The following is a 20,334-nucleotide window of genomic DNA, read 5'->3' as shown; positions in this document are numbered from 1 at the left end:
TCTAGACATTTGCATGGTTCTTTTGCCTACTTTATGTCATGTCTCTTCTCAAACATTCTCTCTCCATCAAGGCATACCTAACCTGACCAGTCAGTATAAAATAGCAGTCTTTGTCACAATATCTTCATTGTTTTATTCTTCTTCAAAGCATTTATCACTATCACTGCCTAACATTGCATTATATATTTAGGTGTTTGTTATCTGTCTCTCCTACTGGAATGACAGCTCTAAGAACAGAGCCAAGCAAACAGCAAGCACTCAATAAACGCTTGTTGAATTAATCAATAAATAGAGATCCTACAAAGAACAGTGGTGGACAAAGAAGGACACTGTCAACTGCTTTGGTGGAAAAAGGAGAGGTTCAGGGAATAAGATCAAGTGGACACCCTGGGCATTTAAGTCTAAGGCGTTCAAGGAGACTGTTAATTTTTATGTCCCCAGCACCTCACAAAATTCTTGGCACATAGTAGATGCTTAAAAAATATGTCTTAACTAATTTTATAGAGATCCTCTTCTTTCCACTAATACATATAAAAATATACTTTATTTGGTGGGGAAAACCCACTCTACTTATTCTGTACCACAAAAATAGGCCCAGAAAAAGTACAATCAGGAAAACAAGAAGCAATAGAATAGTATATATTCTATTACAATCTGGCCATACTGCTATCTATCCAACATTCTACTTTATACACCCTATTCCAGCTAAATATCTGCTCAGAAATAAAGGAATATATAAATAGATTTTCCCAGGTGTTCTTCCAGGGTAAGTACAAATACCTATTACCATTCATTTTTTGAGCTCGTATTGTGTAAGACTAAATACTTACCGTATTAAAGTAAGTAAGCCTCTCTGCTTTTAAGGAGTCGCTCCGACTGAAATGATCACCCAATCCTCTGTGTACTTGAGAAAAATGTATGTACACTCTTCCAGACTCACATCAATCATTCCTCTGAAAAGACTTACCTGCTACTACTTCTATCCCTACATAGGAAAAGAATTGAAACTCCCTGCCTCTATGCTTTCACAAGACTTCCTGAACATCTGTAATATAGTACTTATAATACATTAAATATTGATCTACTTGTCCATCACTATATTGAAATGAAACAAATATGGGCTCTAGAGTCAGAGAAACTTGATATCAAATCCCAGCTTCATAACTTACTCTCTATGTGGCACTGGGAAAACTTTGTTAAACATCTGATCCCCAATTAGATCAGTGGTACAATGGGGAATTAACTAAAAATAACATAATTAAAGCATCTACCACAAGGCCTAATATTTAATGAGCACTCGATGTTTAGTTTGCTCTCTCCCACTAGACCAGTGATTCTCAACCAAAGCAGAGTATACCTCAGGGGAACATTTGGCAATGTTAAGAGATATTTTTGATTGGCAGCACTAAGCAGATGCTATTGGATATACTAGGTGCAGGACAAGAATGCCAATAAAAAGCATACAAAGCAAAGCACAGCCCCCTAAAAAAAGAATTGATCCAAACTATCAAAAGTAAAGAGGCTAAGAAATTCCGTGCCTGACTATGACAGTAATGTATTCATTTTTGTATCCTCACTACACTATGCATGACAGGGTAGATCCTCAATGAATCTTTGTTGAGTAAAAGAATAAATGAAAGACCAAATATACAAGATACTGTTCCTGCCATCTAAAATACAATAATAAAGTCAAAGAAAAGATGAAAAAGAATCAGATACAATATGAGAAGTATTATAATAGTAATTTTCACACTGCCCAAAGAATAAAAATCAACTAAAGAAAGACACAACAGAGAAAGTGACTTGTGAATTGGAAATTAAACAATCACACTGAGTTTTCCAATCAGAGAACAGATTTAAATGCATGGAGATATGTTCAGATAAAAGCAAAGGTTTATATTACTGAAGCATAGGGTACAGTATGACAGGGAAGTACATAGGTAGTGAAGGCCAAAACCAGTCAGTTTAGTAGGGTCATGATTAAGAAGGGCCTTGTATGCCATGTTATGGAGATACACCGTGAGCCGATAATAGTTGATTTTTAGGCAAGTGACATGATGGCGATGTCACTGAGAAAATGACTAGAAACAGAAACCATTCATCAACCTGATAATTCTTTATGACTCTGCCCCTAGAAGGCAGGCAGAGGACTCCTTAATTAGAAGGTCCTTTAAAACCTATGCAAGTAACATGAAACAAAAGAAGGAAGACTAACATACTATTTTTCAAATGCTTTTTAGAGTGAAAAGCAATAAACAATAACAATTTAATAAATTCCTTATAGGTTACAAAGCAAGTTTTGTAACAGACTCATTTAGTAAACCATAATTTCACAGCTGGCAGTGCTATTCTATTAGCCTTTAAAAAAAAAAAAGACTTTAGCATATTCCAGTCTAATGTAATGAACTCCAAATAGGTAGGTATTCAAAAAATATAATTTCATACTTGTTTAAGAATAATTGCTTGCTTGCAGAATTTCTGCGCAATGTTTGCAACTTGCTGTATTTTGGCAGGAATAACAAAGCCAAGTGCAGAGAGCTGACGAACTTCTCTCAGAAGAATCACCAGACGATCTGAATAATGCACTTTTAGTGATCCGTCATTAGAATCCAATTCCATAATTCGACTACTAGCCTCAATACTACAAAACAAAATAAATAACCTGTTAAGTTTCATGTTCTCACTGTTTTGACTAATAAACACAATAGTTTTTACAACTTTTCTGTACATCTAATATTAGCTCAAAGTTAAAAAAAAATTTATTATAGCTTTTAAGATGTGGGTTTTTTCTATACATTATTTCACAAGTCAGATTTTGGAAACAACTGCAATATCCAAAATATATCATCACATTAATATTTCAACCAAGCAGTTTTAAAGTAAGAAAAATCGATTTCTTAATGTTTCAGCTAAAACTCAAAATTGACATCATACCCATGATAAAGAAAAAATTTTGATTCATTTTCTAAAGATACCTTCGATTGTTTTAAAAAATCAGCATAACTTGTGTCTTTAGTACTTTTATTAAAAGATAAATAATATCAAAATTGTAGGAGTAGAGATATTAAAATGTTTCATTCTTCTACCCTTTGTTTCACTCTCTAGTAATTGTCCTTTTTGTGTGTTTCTTGTAAAGGCTATAATAGCAAATGTTACTTTGGGGAGCTCAAATCAGAATGGATTGCAAAAATGCTGAACTAAGTCCAGCAACAGGTATTATGCTTTCATCACCTTCCTTTAGGATTAGGTTTATATAATGCCTCTTTCTTTTTTTCTTTTCTTTTTTTTTTTTTTTTTTTTTGAGACAGGGTCTTGCTCCAACACCCAGTCTGGAATGCAGTAAAGCAATCATGGCTCACTACAGCCTTGAACTCCCTGAGCTCAAAGATTCCTCCCATCTCAGTCTCCTAAGTAACTGGGACAACAGGCAAGTCACCATGTTCAGCTAATTTTTTTTGTCTTTTGTAGAGACAGGATTTCGCCATGTTGCTCAGGCTGGCCTCAAACTGCTGGGTTTAAGTGATCCTCCCACCTCGGCCTCCCAAAGTACTGGGATTACAGGCATGAGCCATCACACCCAGCCTCATTATTTCAAAACACCCTCACAATTAAGAAAAATTGCAGGTATTAGAAGGTAACCTACTCAAAAACAAAGAACAAAAGTATTCAGCTTATTTAATAGCATATAAAACAAAATATAATAAAAAGTAGAATACTTTAAAATGGCTTAAAATGATGATTTAGCCCAAATTTTCCTATATACACATAAAGCATGCCAGTAAACTATTATGGTGACTCTTTTTGCCTTTATTCAGGATTGATCTTCAAAGTTAGTTTGTATATACCAGCATTTCCCAAAATATTTCCAAAAACAGATTGATGATTCTATGGGACAACAAATAGGTCTAAAAAAGAAAAAACAAAGGCAGGAGGAGGGGGGTTTCAAAACCAAATCTTCAAAGTTAGTTTGTATATACCAGCATTTCCCAAAATATTTCCAAAAACAGATTGATGATTCTATGGGACAACAAATAGGTCTAAAAAAGAAAAAACAAAGGCAGGAGGAGGGGGGTTTCAAAACCAAATGAGAAACGCTGTGTGGAAGGAACAAAGTTAAACAAACTTATTAACAGCAGATCTCAGACCATTGGTATGCTACCATGCTAGTGGACCTCCGCTGAAGCTCTAATGATGAAGTATGCAAATTTTCCAAAATTAGCTGACTAAAGCACTGTGGTTTTTGTTTGTTTGTTTTTTGTTTTTCTTGTTTGGAGTATCTCTCATGTTTTAGGCTCAAAGTAGAAGGAGAAAGAACTAAATGGCATAAAATTATAATCATTATGCCCTAACACCCTTCAGTTTCCTCTATTTTCTCTCCAGAGCCAGAATTCTAGACTTTAAAAGAATTATTCAATTTAAGAGGTACTATTTTTGGCCTAATTATCCTTTGTAGCAGTATAGGGAAAATGAAAACTTCATTTATGGACAAAGTTACTTTTAAAAAGACATGACGAGTTTCTAAAAATAACCACAATAATATGCTGGAGACAGTGGACCTGAGGTACAAAGAAACTGACTTTTTTAAACTATCCATTTTAAATCCCCATTAGAATTAATAAGGTTAACTCATTAATACATTCAATATAGCTCAATAAATATTTACCAAAGCCTTATTATGTGGGGCACCATGAAGAAATACTCCCTGTCTCAAGGAGTTTAAAAATAATACAATTTTACAAAACTGCAACATTGTTTAAAGTGTATGTGTGTGTGTATAATATTAATGTAAAAAGGTAGAAAAACATATATAAATACCAATAACAAAAAAGCATGAGGGAAGGGCTAATTCTAAAATGGGAATCCCTAATTCTGGGGAACAGACAAGAGAAACAAGAGGGAGGCAGTTAACTAAATTATCAAAGTTTCCAGCCTTAATGAATTAAAAGTTGATGATCCAAAACAAAAAAAAAAGATTAGAAGAGGAGTAGCAAGTTTGGAAAAAGGAAAAAGATAATTAATTCCATCTGGGTATTTGAGTTAATAACATATGGTTTTGGATTTTACAGTTTAATACATCTATACTTACCACAAACCAGATCTGGAATCAGATAAACCTGATTGAATATCCCTGGACCAATCATCAAACTGTTCTTGTTCATATAGTTTAAGCTGGTCTAAGAGATCTTCAGCATTTCGATGGAAACATCGAAATCCTGACAAGTCAGATAAAAGAGCCTCTGCAATCTTGATAGTATCATCGACCTTAAAAAGTCAGATTACAAAGATGTGTGCATTATTTAAATTCCAAAAAATTAGCATAAAGTAAGGAGTCCCCTTCTCTGATTTGTGATTCAGAAATTATTTCCCTTTTCATCTACAAATAGTGAAACAGAAGATTTACCAAAGAATATAAAAATATCAACCCCTACTTTGCTTCTGAATTACACAGCCGCAGAACAGCAAACACAACAGGATAACCCATACAAGGCATAACTCCAAGAATAAAATGGAGGGTAAAGGGAAAGTCAGCCCTCAAAATATCTGTGCCCCAGTGATTTTTCAGAGGAAACTCTGGGAACTTCAGCATTACTCCTAAACATGTTCAGTAATAATTTCAGCCCTTAGCAACATGCTCCGATTAACAGCTCAAATGGTAATTAGGCCAATGGGAATGTCAATTAAGAGACATAAATGCCTTTCCTCCACAACTGTACGGAGAACATTACAGCACCCTGGAAAACTGACTGACAGAATCATTAGGCAGAATATATCAGAAAATAAAACATCAAAAATACAAACCTGAATAAGCAGAAATGTCGAATATGCTGGCTTTTGTAATATTCCATGAGGTCTTGCTCTTACTCACAGACTATAATCAATTAACATTTATTGTACCAGTCTAATGCAAGACACTGGACCACATACTAGTTAGTAAGTCCATAAGAGTCTTAGGTCAATTTTAATAGTATTAAAATAATAATCATTTAAATCTATAAATTGCTGTCACTACCTTAGACCATACCTTTTACCTTTCCTTTAACTTCCTTTCAACCTAAAGTGATTTAGTTACATAAACATACTTGCAGGTAAGACTTTGCAACTACTAAAATTTTACAATAATTTTTTTTTTTGAGATAGCATCTCTTTCTGTCATCCACCATGGAGTGCTGTGGCACAATTATGGCTCACTGCAGCCTCAATATCCCAGGCTCAGGTGATCCTCCCACCTCAGTCTCCTGAGTAGCTGGGACTACAGACGGGCACCACCACATCCAGCTCATTTTTGTAAACAATGATTTTTCTTTTTTTTACTCAGTGTAAAGGATGCTTTCCTCCTGAATACAGGTATTTCTTTGGAAGAACTGCAATTGGAATAAATGATGTACTATCTCTACGGAAAAAAGGAATAGAACCATGAAAACTTCTCTGCATACCTGTTCAGTGTTCGGCATTTTGTATGAAAATTAGATGGCTGTGCCGAGGAAAACAGAGAATATATTTACTACAACTCTAGAGTACCTTCTACATGCCTTAATTTAGCAGATTTTATAATTAGTACTCTTCATCTTTTTATTAAAATAAATACCTTCAATTCCAACTGGCGAACCCAAACTATATTGTTGACAACTTCTGAAAGATTTTTGCCAGAAAGTGGTCCAGATGCATCACCAGGAATTCCTCGGCACCGAGTCTCAAAGTCTGATCGAAAATCTATAAAATTTAAATCAAATAAATGATTACAAAGAATTATCAAAGATTTCCTAAATAACTTCCATGTACCAAGCACTATGTCAAATGCTATAGATAGAAAAATAATGAGTTGGTCCTTACCCCCCAAGGACTGCACCACGTATCAAATGAAACAGAGAAAGATAATAACTTGTTAATGCAAAAAAACTGTCATTTATAACAGAATAAGTAAATTAATCTTCCACATGAAAATGTCAGAAAAATGTATCTTTAATCCTAAATGGTATGCAACAAAGAAAAAAGTAATACACAAAATTATTCTCTCAAGCAAACACTATAATCTTATAAACTTTTACCTTTAATTGAGTCCACAAGTCTTGCCAGTAAAGTTTCTCTTTCTAATATCAATTCTTTGCTTATAGTTGGACGCTTTACCAACTCTTTATATTTCAAGAATGCTTGAAGAAGCTAATATAAAATAAAATAAGTATACATTCAACCTAACAGATCAACTCAGTAAATATATATATATATATATCCTAAATAGCTGAAGAGAAATATTAAAAGTGAAATATCTCAATGTTTTACCTGCTGTGGACTGTCTTGAATTTCTGAAATATAACTTTTCAATTTTCCTGCTATTTTTTGTTCCGCAGGTGCAATAATCTTTTCATATTGAGACACTGCAGCTTTCCACAAGGGCTACACACATTAACAACATTGTTAGACTTTAGTATTTTTTAAATCTGTCTTTAAAAAGAACAACATATTCAGTAAACTATATAGACATAAACAAATATATATACAACCTCAGTATATGGATTATATTGCACAGGATTTAGGCCAGTAAAAGGTTCAAATACTCGAGTGAGGCATATGATTTTCTCTTCACTGGCAGGTAAAAAATAGAGAAGCTTCTCATGAATTGTTCTAACAGCCAAGACCTAAAACAAAGTATTAAAAAAACAGAATTTATTTAAATCAAACCATTTGCATAAATAGGTCTAAAATCTAGATATATTGGGCAAGAATTTCTCTAAATTAGGTTCACTAAAAAAAATAAATAAAATAAAACTGAAACTCTAATCCAGAGAACTGACAGGTGACAACAACAAAGTGATGCTCAAAAACATAACTGTTTCATCACACTAACATTAATAAGTGTGCTCAAATCTCATGAATATATATAAGACCTAAATATTTTAAACTATGTTTAAAGTTTAATACAGTTTAAAAAACTATTTAAACTATATTTACAGCTCATTTAAGTAAATTTTTAGAGCCTACCCTTAATATAGTAATAACTTCTGATTTTCATTATTCTGCATTAAATTGCACTTCTAATAATGAAATGACATGTTAACAGCCCTATTTTTTATTATTTACAAACAGCTGGGAAACACATACTGTATTTTGAGCTAAAAATTTCCACCAACAATCAAAAGGTAATCAAAAAGGTTAAGTGAAAACAATTCCTTCTATTTGAGTTGTAAATCTCAGTATAAACTCATGATTTATTTTTCTCTTGCTAAAAATTTACCTATTAGCAGTTTTGTCTACTGAGAATGCCTAACAGCATTGATAACTAAGTAACAGCACTTCCCCTACAGATTGTTGTTAAATATCCCCAAAAAAGAATCAGGCTCCTTGAAAAAAATTACTAATTCCAGGTATGAGATATAAAATGTACAACATGGGCTGGACTGGAAGACTTTTGGGGGCTTGAAAGCTATCAGAGAAATACTGAAGTTGGCCAGGTGTGGTGGCTCACGCCTGTAATCACAGCACTTTGAGAGGCCGAGGTGGGCGGATGACCTGAGGTCAGGAGTTCAAGACCAGCCTGGCCAACATGGCGAAACTCCATCTCTACTAAAAATACAAAAATTAGCCAGGTGTGGTGGCATGCACCTGTAGTCCCAGCTACTCAGGAGGCTGAGACAGGAGAACTGCTTGATCCTGGGAGGCAGAGATTGCAGTAAGCCAAGATCACCTCATTGTACTCTAACCTGGGCAACATAGCAAGACTCCATCTCAAAAAAAATGGAAAGAAAGAAACACTGAAGTCATGTCAAAATGGCATAAGAGGCAACTTGAAGGGGCACTCTCTGCCCAAAAACTGAACAATTTGAGTATAATAATAATAAGAAGAAGCAGAATGGACTGAAACACATAAAATAAAAAAATTCATGGGTTCATAATGACACTATCAAAAAACATTTCATTGGTTACCAATGGAACTTACTATGACACTAATCTACTTAATGTTCATTGTTCTAAAAAGTGATCAAAAGAAATAAGCAATTATCTATACTGCCATTTCTATGCAAACGATATTTCAAAGTAACTAAAAAGTTGAAGAAAAAATTCTTCTTATAGAAAAGTCATGACTAATAAAAGCAGAAAGAACACCAGAATGAGAAAATCACCATTTTGTAACTCTTCATGATTAATGACTGCTAAAAGCATTTTTTTAAAAGTTGGAAAGCATTATAATGAATTCATCAGACTGATCATACCTGAACCCTCACAGATCAAACTTCATGTCACTAAAAATGGGAAAACCTGATACCACATACATCCTGATATAGCAAGGTGAGAAACGCTATATGGCATAAAAGGGGGAAACTTTTAAATTAAAAATGTCTCAGGAGACCTATCAACCAAATACAATGGGTGCACCTTGTTTGCAACCTCATTCAAGTAAACCAACTATTTACAAATTTCTGAGAAAATCAGGATAAATACATGCTGGCTAGATATAAAAACATACTAAGAAATTATTGTCATTTTGTTGGCTGTGATAATGGCATTGTGGTTATGTTTTAAGGGTGGAAGTATATAATATCTTTGCTTTAAAAATATTCCAGTAAAAAAAAAAGGTTAGGGGAAAGGCAGGGAAAAACAAAGATGAGACAAGAACTGAATAATGTCAATGACTATTAAAATTGAATGGTGGATACATGGACAGTCATTATACTGTTTCACTTTTTAATACGTTTGAAATATTTCATCTTTAAAAAGTTGTTTTTTTAAAAAAAAAAAGTCTCCAGTAAAGAACTATAGTTGTTCTAAGCAAGGCAGGAATGGTCAGTTTTGCAATCTTTAAGTAATCTCATTTTGCCTTTCCCTGTAAGCTAAATATATGTTCTTTACTGAAAGTCATAACTTGTGTAAATTAAGCAATTGTTTCAAATATTTCCACTGAATACCACTTAAAAAGTTGTCCCAACTTAAAAACAATTGCAATAGCCAAAAGATGCCCTGAAAGCTTCCATACATGGTCAAGTGGGCTGATTATCTTTTTACAATAAAGAACAAGATATAAGCTCACAACTATCAAGTTGACCAGTCTCATACCAAATAAAAAGAAAGGATGTGGAAATTGGCCCCAACAAGAACTTTAATTCCTATTCTCTCACAAGACTAATTTCCAGCAGATGTATAGGGCTTATTGATTATAAAATACATGTACAAATAAGTACAGACATACTTTACATTTAAAGACAAAGATCTAGATAATCAAAGTGATACCTCTTCAAGGCGTTTGCCAAGTTTGTCAAGTGTTTCTGGAAAATATTTTTCATTTTTCCACGGATGAGGAACATAGCGCTGCCACACCTGACCTGTTAGATGATTACAGACTATCACCCACTGTTCACAAATTGAAATACCAGCTTTCAGACTTTCTTTCACAAGATAATAAGGATCTTCCCATAGGTTCAAAGTTCCCAACTTCTTCTGAACAAACCTTCCAAATGAACCACCTAATAAAACAGAAAGCAAAGAGTTTAATGGAAATAAATGTATTTTTACAGAATAATTATAAAATACATGCTTATGACAATATTTTAAAAATATACAAATTAACAAAGTAAGGATCTATGAAATATCACATGCACACCCTTAGACTACCACTCTCAGTCACAAATATTTTTAAAATCACACACACATATTGCTTTGCATTTTTGCATCTTTCAATTTTCAATATACCATTATACCTTTTAAGTATAGAAATATATATACAATTTCCTCAAGGCTGCAGAGCCTACTGTATGGATACTGCATTTTGTAAATAATCCTTAATTGCTATTTACTTCTGCTTACCACAAACAATGCTGCAATAAATATATTTGTACATATAACTTTATGTACTTATCTGATATTTCCTTATGAAAATAATGGCAAGGGTATTTTCGAGGTCAAAATATTTAATATTAACAAATAAGCCTATATACTTTATTTTTCAGTTTATTTCAAAGTAGCCTAAATATATGCATAGATACTAAAAATCTATATAAATTTGGTTATATTAATGGTTCAAAGAATTTGACACATGATTTATACTACCCAACTATATACAAATAGCTATTTAAATAATTCTACATTATTTGCTTTAAGACTTACTCTCAATTACAGTATTACATAAAGGAGCATTTTAAGTAAGGACTTAAATGACAAAAAGAAAACAAAATAAGACAGGTTTTCGAAATTCCAAAAGTTCGTTTTTTTACTAGTACCTATGATGTCTAAGAGATGCAACATTCGTGACTCAGGATAATGATCATGTTCTGTTTGTCTCCACACATCATCTACAACATCCTGAGTAGTCTCCACCAAGTCGACAACTTCTAGTAAGGATAGACTGTCCAAGTTATAAAACTCCTAGAATAAAAATGCACTAATTTTTAAACATAATTATATTTGTACCTTGGGTAATATAATCAAAATGTTCCCAGGCCTTTTCAACTGCCACAAGTCTAACATTTGCCATATTATTTTCTCCTCCTTTTTCTAACAGCTGATAACTACTTCTATATGCAAATACCCTATAATTCCCCCCAAACATAAATGTCATGAAAAGACAAAATATAAAAATTGTAATAAGTCTACTCATTCATGTACATAATTGGCCTAATTTTCTTTAAATTTTGATTTTTTAAAAGTTACCCAATAAAGGTGATCTCAACTCCACATATGCACTACCCACTGTAGTTCACATGTCTTTATTCATTCATTATTAATTCACAATATTATGTTTAATCACACAACCACAGTCAAGATTTATCATGCTATTTTCATCACTGTTACCCAAAAAAGCTTAAAACCATTTAAAACACTCTATTAAAATATTATTGAAATAACAGTGGAAAGGAGAGGAAATTAATATATATTTGTTTTGATAAGAATAGACTTTTTATGTTCATACTTAAAATGGTTACTCAATTTCAATGTAGACACATAAAGGAATAATCAATTAAATAAGCATAAAACTAAGATTTTTTTATATTTCAGATTACTTCAAAATGCTAATTTGAACAAAGTGAACACCCATTCAAAAGAACATGTTACCTGTACATGGATAAACCTGTTATATTTGTTTTTCACTATGTACCTGCAGAAAAGTAATTTTGGGGTTTTTTTGCTTTTTGGGTTTTTTTGAGATGGAGTCTCACACTGTCGTCCAGGCTGGAGTGCAATGGCACAATCTCCGCTCACTGCAACCTCTACCTCCCAGGTTCAGGCAACTATCCTGCCTCAGCCTCCCGAGTAGCTGGGATTACAGGCGCTCACCACCACTCCTGGCTAATTTTTGTATTTTTAGTAGAGACGGGATTTCACTGTGTTGGCCAGGCTGGTCTCGAACTCCTGACCTCAAGTGATCCACCCACCTCAGCTTCCCAAAGTGCTGGGATTACAGGTGGGAGCTACCATACCCAGGCATAATTTCGTTATTGAGAAAAAGATTTTATAGAGATTAGAATTTAACTAAGTTTTGGATTTCTCAATTCATTTTACATATACAACTTAAACTTTTCTACATATAATCTATTTTGTTCACAATCATCAAGTAGATTTTAAAACAGAGGAGAGGCTGTAAAAATTGAATCCTAAAGTACTTTTATAAGAAGCCCAATATATAACCATGTATGAATCACATACTCTTGCAATTGTTTCAAATAATTCTTTAAAATAATTGGCTCTTTCTTTACTAATCTGTTTATTTCCACGGTGAGCTTGTTCTGTCCAAAACTGGAATTCATCACTTGGTGTAAGGATACCTGTAAAAGTCAAGAGGGGAAAAAAAAATGGTATAGAATATCAGAGAAAAAAAAATGAATACAAAACAGCACAGCAGCAAAATATTTGAGTCATCTAACACATATGCTCCTAGTTGAGGTCAAACAGGTGACACTTCCTTATTGTTTCCTATTTCATACTATAAACAAGTGTCCTTCCTGCAGTCTACTTAGTGCCATATTTTTCAGATCTGTGTTCTTTTTGTTAGTGATTCAGTTTAAAATGGCCCCCCAAAAAAGTGCTAAATTGCTGTCTAGTGTTCCAAATCACAAGAAGGTTGTAATGTGCCTTACAGAAAAAATATATGTTAGTTAAGCTTCATTCAGGCGTGAGTTACAGTGCTGTTAGCCATGAAGTCAATGTTAATGAATCAACAATATATATGAATTAAAGTGTCTTTAAAGAGAAAAAAAAAAAATAAGGTTATGTATTGATCAGTTGATGAGATGTTGTGACCAGGGGCTCAAAGGAATCTCACCCTGTACTGCTCCTAGAAACAAAGGTTCAATATTCACTAACTCAGTGTTTACAGTGACTTTATAGAACATAACTACTGCCTTGGCACTTTGGGAGGCCTAGTAGTGAGGATCCCTTGAGGCCAGCAGTTTGACACCAGCCTGGGCAACAGACCAAGACCCCATCTCTACAAGAACTAAAATAAAATTAGCCAGTGGATAGTGGTATGCACGTGTAATTCTAGCTACTCTGGAGGCTCAAGCTAGATTGCACATTATTAACAATTATATTTTCCTCTTCTCCACATCCACATAAATCTACTCTTTTTTTTTAAACCAATGCTTAGAGAAATTCCAAAAGTATTTGAAGAAATCTATAAAGAAATATGTTCATTTACTAATGTACTAATGAGACAATCATTTTGTACTTTCTTTTATTAAGCTATGGTGAATACCTCGTGTGTCATCTTCCTTAAATTTCAATTTTGTTAAGTTAGTGTCTGATCTTCGTAGAACTATACCCAACCCAGCTTCTAGTTCACTCAAAAGATTCTGAAGTTTGGGATCAAAATTTCTGCTCCATTCCTGATCCTAAATAAAAACAGACAAGAGCAACCAAGATTGATCAAAATGTTGCTAATCAAATTGGCTTCCCAAAACACTGTCCAAAAACCCATTTTTCTTAAAGCCTGCCACTACCTCCACTTCATAAGAAGAATAAAAAGTCCTCTCAACAGTTAAAACTATGAAAAGCATCTAATGTAGAAATGTTAAGAGTTGATGTGGATTGCATTTTATACCTTTCTCCAATTTCTCTATTTTTTACCACAACTTACATTAAAATTTAAGTTTAAAAAAAGTTAGGAAATTTTAATTAAAATTGAAACACTAATAACATTAACAGTAAAAATAGATATTTATGTTTATATGAAAACATTTCTCCAAATACCTCAGTTAAAAAAAAAATGACAGCTACTTTTCTCACCTTTAACAACATTGGTGCGAATACTTGCCGTACTGCTTGGTAAAGAGAACTAATAGGGGACTCTAACATAGATGAAACAAGAATGTTATCATGTAGATTCTCATCGGTAATTACTTCAGGTCGCAGCTTGAAAAACACCAGCACTTTATCTTTGGTGTCACCAAACTCAATCTAAAGTGACAAATGATTTTTAATGTTATTGGCATAAAATTTAATATTTGAAAAAAATGTATACAAAGTTGTATCACTATAATTATACCTCTTGGAAAAAAATAGTTACTTTAAAAATAAATACATTAAAACCAATTTATCTCTTCTCTCCTTAAGAATACTTCAGTTTAAAAACCTATTCCCACTTACGTTCGATCATAAATTATTTATAAACATAAAACAATATATACATTATTGACAGCTAACTATTCCATTCCAGTCAGATTCCATTCCAGCAAGATTCCATTCCAGCCAGATTCCATTCCAGCCAGAATCAGTAATAGTACAGATGAAAGCTGTATGCTCCAGGTACACAATGAATAGTGTACTTCTCTAGTAACCCAGAAAGTCTATAACAAAATGTTAATTACCCCCTTACCTAGAAAAAGCATTTTAAAAGGTGCTTTTAAAAGTATACAGGCACTCAAAACTACCAAAATGAATTTAAGTTGTCTATCTCCTAAAATTAACTTTATCTTAACTGAAAATTTTTCCTTAAAGAATTAAGAGCATAAAACTTTTTTGTTAAATTGTCATATAGCTAGATTATTTTAAATCAGAACCAGGTGAACTCAATTGGAATTCATTACAGCAACCTTGTTTAAAATAGGTCAGTTCACAGTAATTAGTTCATTAGCTGAGAAGTATACTAGTCAAAGGAAGTATTTGCATTTTACACACATTTTCAGTTATTCTCATTTCTTTTTGCAGGAAAAGAAGTCTACGAATTAAAAAGCTTTCAAACAAGGTCACTGCTGTGTATGAAGAACAGCTATGGGTCTCACGCCACTTTTTTCTATCCAAAAAATTACATTTTTGACTGCTGGAAAGGAGCTGAAACTTTCTGTTACTGCTCAAACGCTTATAATATTTCATGACACACGGAAAGTATATGAAAATCCACGTCGGTGTCCATAAAGTTTTGTTAGAACACAGCCATTCCCATTCAATTACATGTATTATTACAAAGTTGATTACATGTCTGCTTTCACACTCAAAGGCCAAGTTGTAGCTGCAATGGAGCCCTTGTTGCCTGCAATATTATCTGACCCATTACAGAAAAAGTTTGCGAACCTCTGTCCTAAAGCATAAACCAGATCACAGCTCTCTCTTGCTTAAGATTACCAATAACTCCCTATTTCAATTTAAATGGTGTACAAGGTCCGAAATGATCAGCCTATGCCTTATTCTCCATTCTCATCTACCACAATGTTCCTTCATACCATAAACTTCAGCCACCACTCTGGATTTTTTTTTCTTGCCCCTCGAAACTAAGTTAAAACCCAGCTCAGGGCCTTGGTACTTACAGTTTCTTTAGCTTAGAACACTCTTCCCCCAGATTATGTCTGCCTGCAACTCATCATTCAAATCTCACTTCAAAGATAACTAATCCAGAGACGTATTATCTCCCACCCTATATATATCTGTAGTTCCCCACCCCACCCCATCACTACTATAACATTATTTTTATCTTAACGGCACTTATCAATACCCAAAATGATGTTACATATATCTGTAGCATGTGTTTAGCCTACCTTTGTCCATTCCAATGTTACTCCTTTAAGATACGGACTCTGTGTTCATGGTTTTGTCCCCAGTACTAGTAGGTAGTCAATAAATATTTGCTGACTTATTAACTTATTGAACCATGCTAACTATCAGGCATCTAAAGTACAACTGAAGACATAACAAAATATTTTCAAATATGACTAAACACCTGTAGCGATGTGTACAACTAAAAATAACAGATACATCGTTGGGCTGTACTAGTAATAGCTTTAACTTAAAAAAAAAAAAAAAAGTTCTAACTTCAACTTTCAAATACCCAAGCTAAGATACAGTTTCACAAACCCAAACCCCTTTCCATCTTTCCTACTGCATTCTATCTGAACTTTCAGTGGCATTTATAACAGTGTGTTATTTATCATTTGCTGAGTATATGTCATCCTAAGCCACTAGAGTGAGTCTGGCAAAGGCAGAAAGCAGGGGGCTCTACCCTGAATTACACTACCTATTGGAGCAAAAGAAAAGTTAACATTTAGGTTGTAACTTTTGTCCCTTACTTTCCTCAGCCATAAAATAAGAATAAGAATAGTTCCTATCTTACAGTGTTGTTATGGATATTAAATGAACCAATACATATAAAGTACTTAGAACAGTGCTTGACAGAGTCTAAAGTGAAAATAAATGTTAGCTATGATTATCCATCCTTTTTATATCTTTGTAAACTCATCAAGCCTAGCAAAGTGCCTTGCATGTATTGAGTTCAAAGTAAATGTTTATTAAATACAATCGAATTAAACCTAAGAATAAAGATAGTGAATGGGCTGAATGATTCAATCATCGTATAAAAATGCCCTGAAGCCAGGCGCGGTGGCACACGCCTGTAATCCCAGCACTTTGGGAGGCCAAGGTGGGTGGATCACCTGAGGTCAGGAGTTCAAGACCAGCCTGACCTACATGGTGAAACCCAGTTTCTACTAAATACAAAAAATTAGCCGGGTGTGGTGGTGCATGCCCTGTAATCCCACCTACTTGGGAGGCTGAGGCAGGAGAATCGCTTGAACCCGGGAGGCAGAGGTTGCAGTGAGCCGAGATTGCACCATTGCACTCCAGTCTGGGCAATAAGAGTGAAACTTCATCTTAAAAAAAAAAAAAAAAAAAAAAAGGGCACCGAATGCTTTTGCTGAGTGTCGAAAACTCTGCTAGACCTAGGGATAAGGGTGAACGCAAGAGGAAGAGGTTGAAAATATGTCTTTGTTTTATTAACTTAAATGTATTTACTGAGTCCCCTTTACTGTGCCAGGCAATTTTCTCCTGTGTTTTTCTTTTAGGTTTATATATATAAGCCCTGATTGCAAATGCAACCCATTTTTTAAGCAATCCTGCCAGTGGAGGGGGTTTTTAATAAATGTAATTAATAAATCAGTGTATCACATGTTGTACACCAATAAAAAAATTCAAACTTTATTTTGAAATATATCATTTCGCAAAAATTTAAATTCCTAACTAATCTTTCCCTTGGGCAATGTTAAAAGCAGAGCCTGATCCAAAAAAGATAGACTAGAACTTGCCTCAAAAAAAAACCTCAAAAGGGGGAGAGAGATAAAATAAAAATAACTAAGTAAATGTTTTCCTTTTAGTTATAACGTATCTGTAGTCTTTCTTAAAAAGTAGAATACAGGCCGGGCGCGGTGGCTCCTGCTTGTAATCCCAGCACTTTGGGAGGCCGAGGAGGGCGGATCACTTGAGGTCGGGAAATGGAGACCAGCCTGGCCAATGTGGTGAAACTCCCGTCTCTACTGAAAACACAAAAATTAGCCAGGCGTGGTGGCGCGCGCCTGCTACTTGGGAGGCTGAGGCACAAGAATCGCTTGAACCCAGGAGGCGGAGGATGCAGTGAGCAGAGATCGCGCCACTACACTCCAGCCTAAGCGACAGAGTAAGACTCCGTATAAAAATTTAAAATAAAATACAATCTAATTGCTTCTATTCAGATGTGTGGAAGGGAAACCTGCTTTGGTCAGGTAGGATGCAAAGCTTGGAAACTATATGCTTAAGCACGAGGCCAAAGCAGCTAAGCCAATAATGCAGGAGAAGTGGAGACAGCCTTGCGTTTCTGAAAAGGATCCGGTTGGTAAAGCTAGAGTGTGACCCCACATCCCTCTGGCTGGGCCTGGGGACTTGAAGAGCGGTCAGGGGTCAGGCAGGAGTGCAAGGAACCGTACCGTGTTGGAAAAGGAGATTCCGGCGTCGGATCGCTGCACCCTGAGGAGCATCTGGTTACCGTCATCCAAGAAGTTGTTGATTTCAAGACAGTTGCACAACAGTGGCTGATCCCAGAGTTCAGACATCAGCCCGAAGTAATTCTGGGTAGTAGTGAAGATGAAGAGCTTCCGAACGTCCGCAGTCCCGTTCGCCATGATTGGAAGGGGTGGAGGGAAGTTGGCGGTAGGGGGAAGGAATAAGAAACCAGTCCGGAGGGAAGTGAAAGGAAGAGAGGAGCTTGGCTCAAACCCCTAGCCCGACCACGGGACCGCAGAGCTTCGCTGTTGCCAAGGGTAGTCGCTATGGCGACGGAGCGCTACGGCGGCGTAGCTGGCGGCGCGCGGTGGACGTTGCCTTCCCGGGGCACGCGCACGCAAAGCTCGCGGAGGCGATCGACCGCCTCGGAGCTCCTCAGCGGCTCCCTGCGGTCATCGATTGTAAAGGGTTCGGACAAGTTTGTGTTGGCTCTCAAACATGTCTTTTCTTCTTCTTACTGATTTCTTATCACGCATAACCAGAAGAGAGACATCTAGCCTTCAAGTACAGCAGGGTGATCTACATTTAGGAGAGCTGGATTCCAGTACTCCGTCTCCACGTGCACCTGGTAGCAAACCACACTGCCAGCGTCAAGGTACACATCTGTAAGAGGGGTAAATACTTTCTCACAACCAGGAGTGTAGTGCGGATTGTAAGAGATCAGTATTTAAAAATCGCTTTTTAGAGAGGCTTATAAAGAATATGAATTCAATACAATGTTAATTTACTTTCTCAATTGCCCTGTGTTCCTTTCTGTGCTGCTGCATTTCCCAACATTGTTTTTTCTCCTATTATTAATTTTAGAAAAATTTAACCAGCGATTTTTTCATTGCAATCATTACCCGAACACAACCATATTTGTAAAATAGCTAAAATGTACAATGATACTTTTATTTTATAACATAACAACCGCAACTAAATTCTGTGAAAATACGGGCATGAAAACAGTCTTTGTCATTTTCTACCCCATGGCATAAATATAAACTATTAAATTGCTGGTCATTCATCTGAACATTCGTCAAACACTCTCAATTCAGTAATTCTCTTCTAAAAATATTTACTACATGCTATTAGGTTGGTGCAAAAGTAATTTCGGTTTTTTGGCAAGAACTGTAATTACTTTTGCACCAGTCTAACACAATTTGCCAAGTACCGAACTAGGCCCTGGGGACACAGTTCCTGCCCTCAGGAAGTGTTTGCTGTAGTCATTCATCACCTCAGCACTGGTTTGGCCTAAGATCCTAGGGTACATAAACATATACAGATTTTTTGTTTCACTTAATAATCATAACCTCCCCTTAAAACTATATTGTTTGAGAATTAGAAGGAGAGTCCTTTCATCTGCTGAGCAACTTAAGATTTTGGAGTGGGAACTTAAAAAAAGCTGAACTGCTCTAAATTATAAAAGGAAATGAATGTAAATTCTCATGAAATATCCAAACGGTGGGAGATGGGAGTCTGGCCACTGGATGGGAAAACATCCAAACAGTGATATGGAATGCTGACCACTGGGTGGGGAAAAAAATCCTAACAGGAACCCAAGATGACTGTGTAGCTAATAAAAAGATTTTGAAAGCCAAAGTGACCACAATGGTTACAGAGTTTCTTGCTCTGCAATGGGCATTATCACTCTTACCAAGGTCTTCAGGAAAGTCTCCATTACCCACAAGCACTCGGTCTGGTGAGTTGTTTCGGTGGAAATGTATGAAATGGCTGAATCAAGCTTCCATAACAATATGGTGAATAAAAAGGCAACACATGTAAGAAGAAGAGTCTAGAAAGCAGATGAGATCATGAGTATGTCATCCTTCTAAGAATTTTTAGAACTCTTGAGGAAACTTCAGGCTTCCACAAACTATGAAATTCAAGTTTAACAACGATCTCAAACACGGAAGCTCCCGTTGACATGTAAACCCCATGAAAAAGAGGTTTTGTGTTTCCTTTTCACTACTATATACGAAAAATGAAGAATAGAGTGGGAAGAAAAGACAGATATGGACTTTATTTATTGTATCAAGCATACAATAAAGAAGAAAGAACCTCACAGATTAAATAACTTACACAAAACCACAGAGATGGTAAGTGGTAGAACCAAGATTCATACCAAAATCC

The 20,334-nt window shown here is 35.1% G+C and overlaps 1 protein-coding gene across 3 annotated transcripts in view; it reads right to left on the bottom strand.

The window, feature by feature from the left end:
• DYNC2H1 (dynein cytoplasmic 2 heavy chain 1) overlaps nucleotides 1-18,506 on the bottom strand; it is a 353,142-nt gene extending 334,636 nt beyond the window's left edge. For all 3 annotated transcript variants that reach the window (XR_013404270.1, XM_015115562.3, XM_015115564.3), the window contains exons 1-12: nucleotides 18,147-18,506; nucleotides 14,209-14,379; nucleotides 13,679-13,814; nucleotides 12,631-12,749; nucleotides 11,208-11,352; nucleotides 10,222-10,454; nucleotides 7,500-7,634; nucleotides 7,279-7,392; nucleotides 7,047-7,158; nucleotides 6,587-6,711; nucleotides 5,087-5,262; nucleotides 2,446-2,641 (exon numbers count right to left, since the gene is read on the bottom strand). Coding sequence is in view for 2 of the 3 variants with exons in the window: in XM_015115562.3 (XP_014971048.2) it covers nucleotides 2,446-2,641; nucleotides 5,087-5,262; nucleotides 6,587-6,711; nucleotides 7,047-7,158; nucleotides 7,279-7,392; nucleotides 7,500-7,634; nucleotides 10,222-10,454; nucleotides 11,208-11,352; nucleotides 12,631-12,749; nucleotides 13,679-13,814; nucleotides 14,209-14,379; nucleotides 18,147-18,341 (1,857 nt within the window). In the remaining variant the exon portion in view is untranslated. The remainder of the gene's footprint in view (nucleotides 1-2,445; nucleotides 2,642-5,086; nucleotides 5,263-6,586; nucleotides 6,712-7,046; nucleotides 7,159-7,278; nucleotides 7,393-7,499; nucleotides 7,635-10,221; nucleotides 10,455-11,207; nucleotides 11,353-12,630; nucleotides 12,750-13,678; nucleotides 13,815-14,208; nucleotides 14,380-18,146) is intronic.
• Nucleotides 18,507-20,334: the final 1,828 nt, after the last annotated feature.

The sequence above is a fragment of the Macaca mulatta genome, chromosome 14, assembly GCF_049350105.2.
Source record: "Macaca mulatta isolate MMU2019108-1 chromosome 14, T2T-MMU8v2.0, whole genome shotgun sequence".
NCBI lineage: Eukaryota > Metazoa > Chordata > Mammalia > Primates > Cercopithecidae > Macaca > Macaca mulatta.
This window is presented reverse-complemented; position numbering and strand designations above follow the sequence as displayed.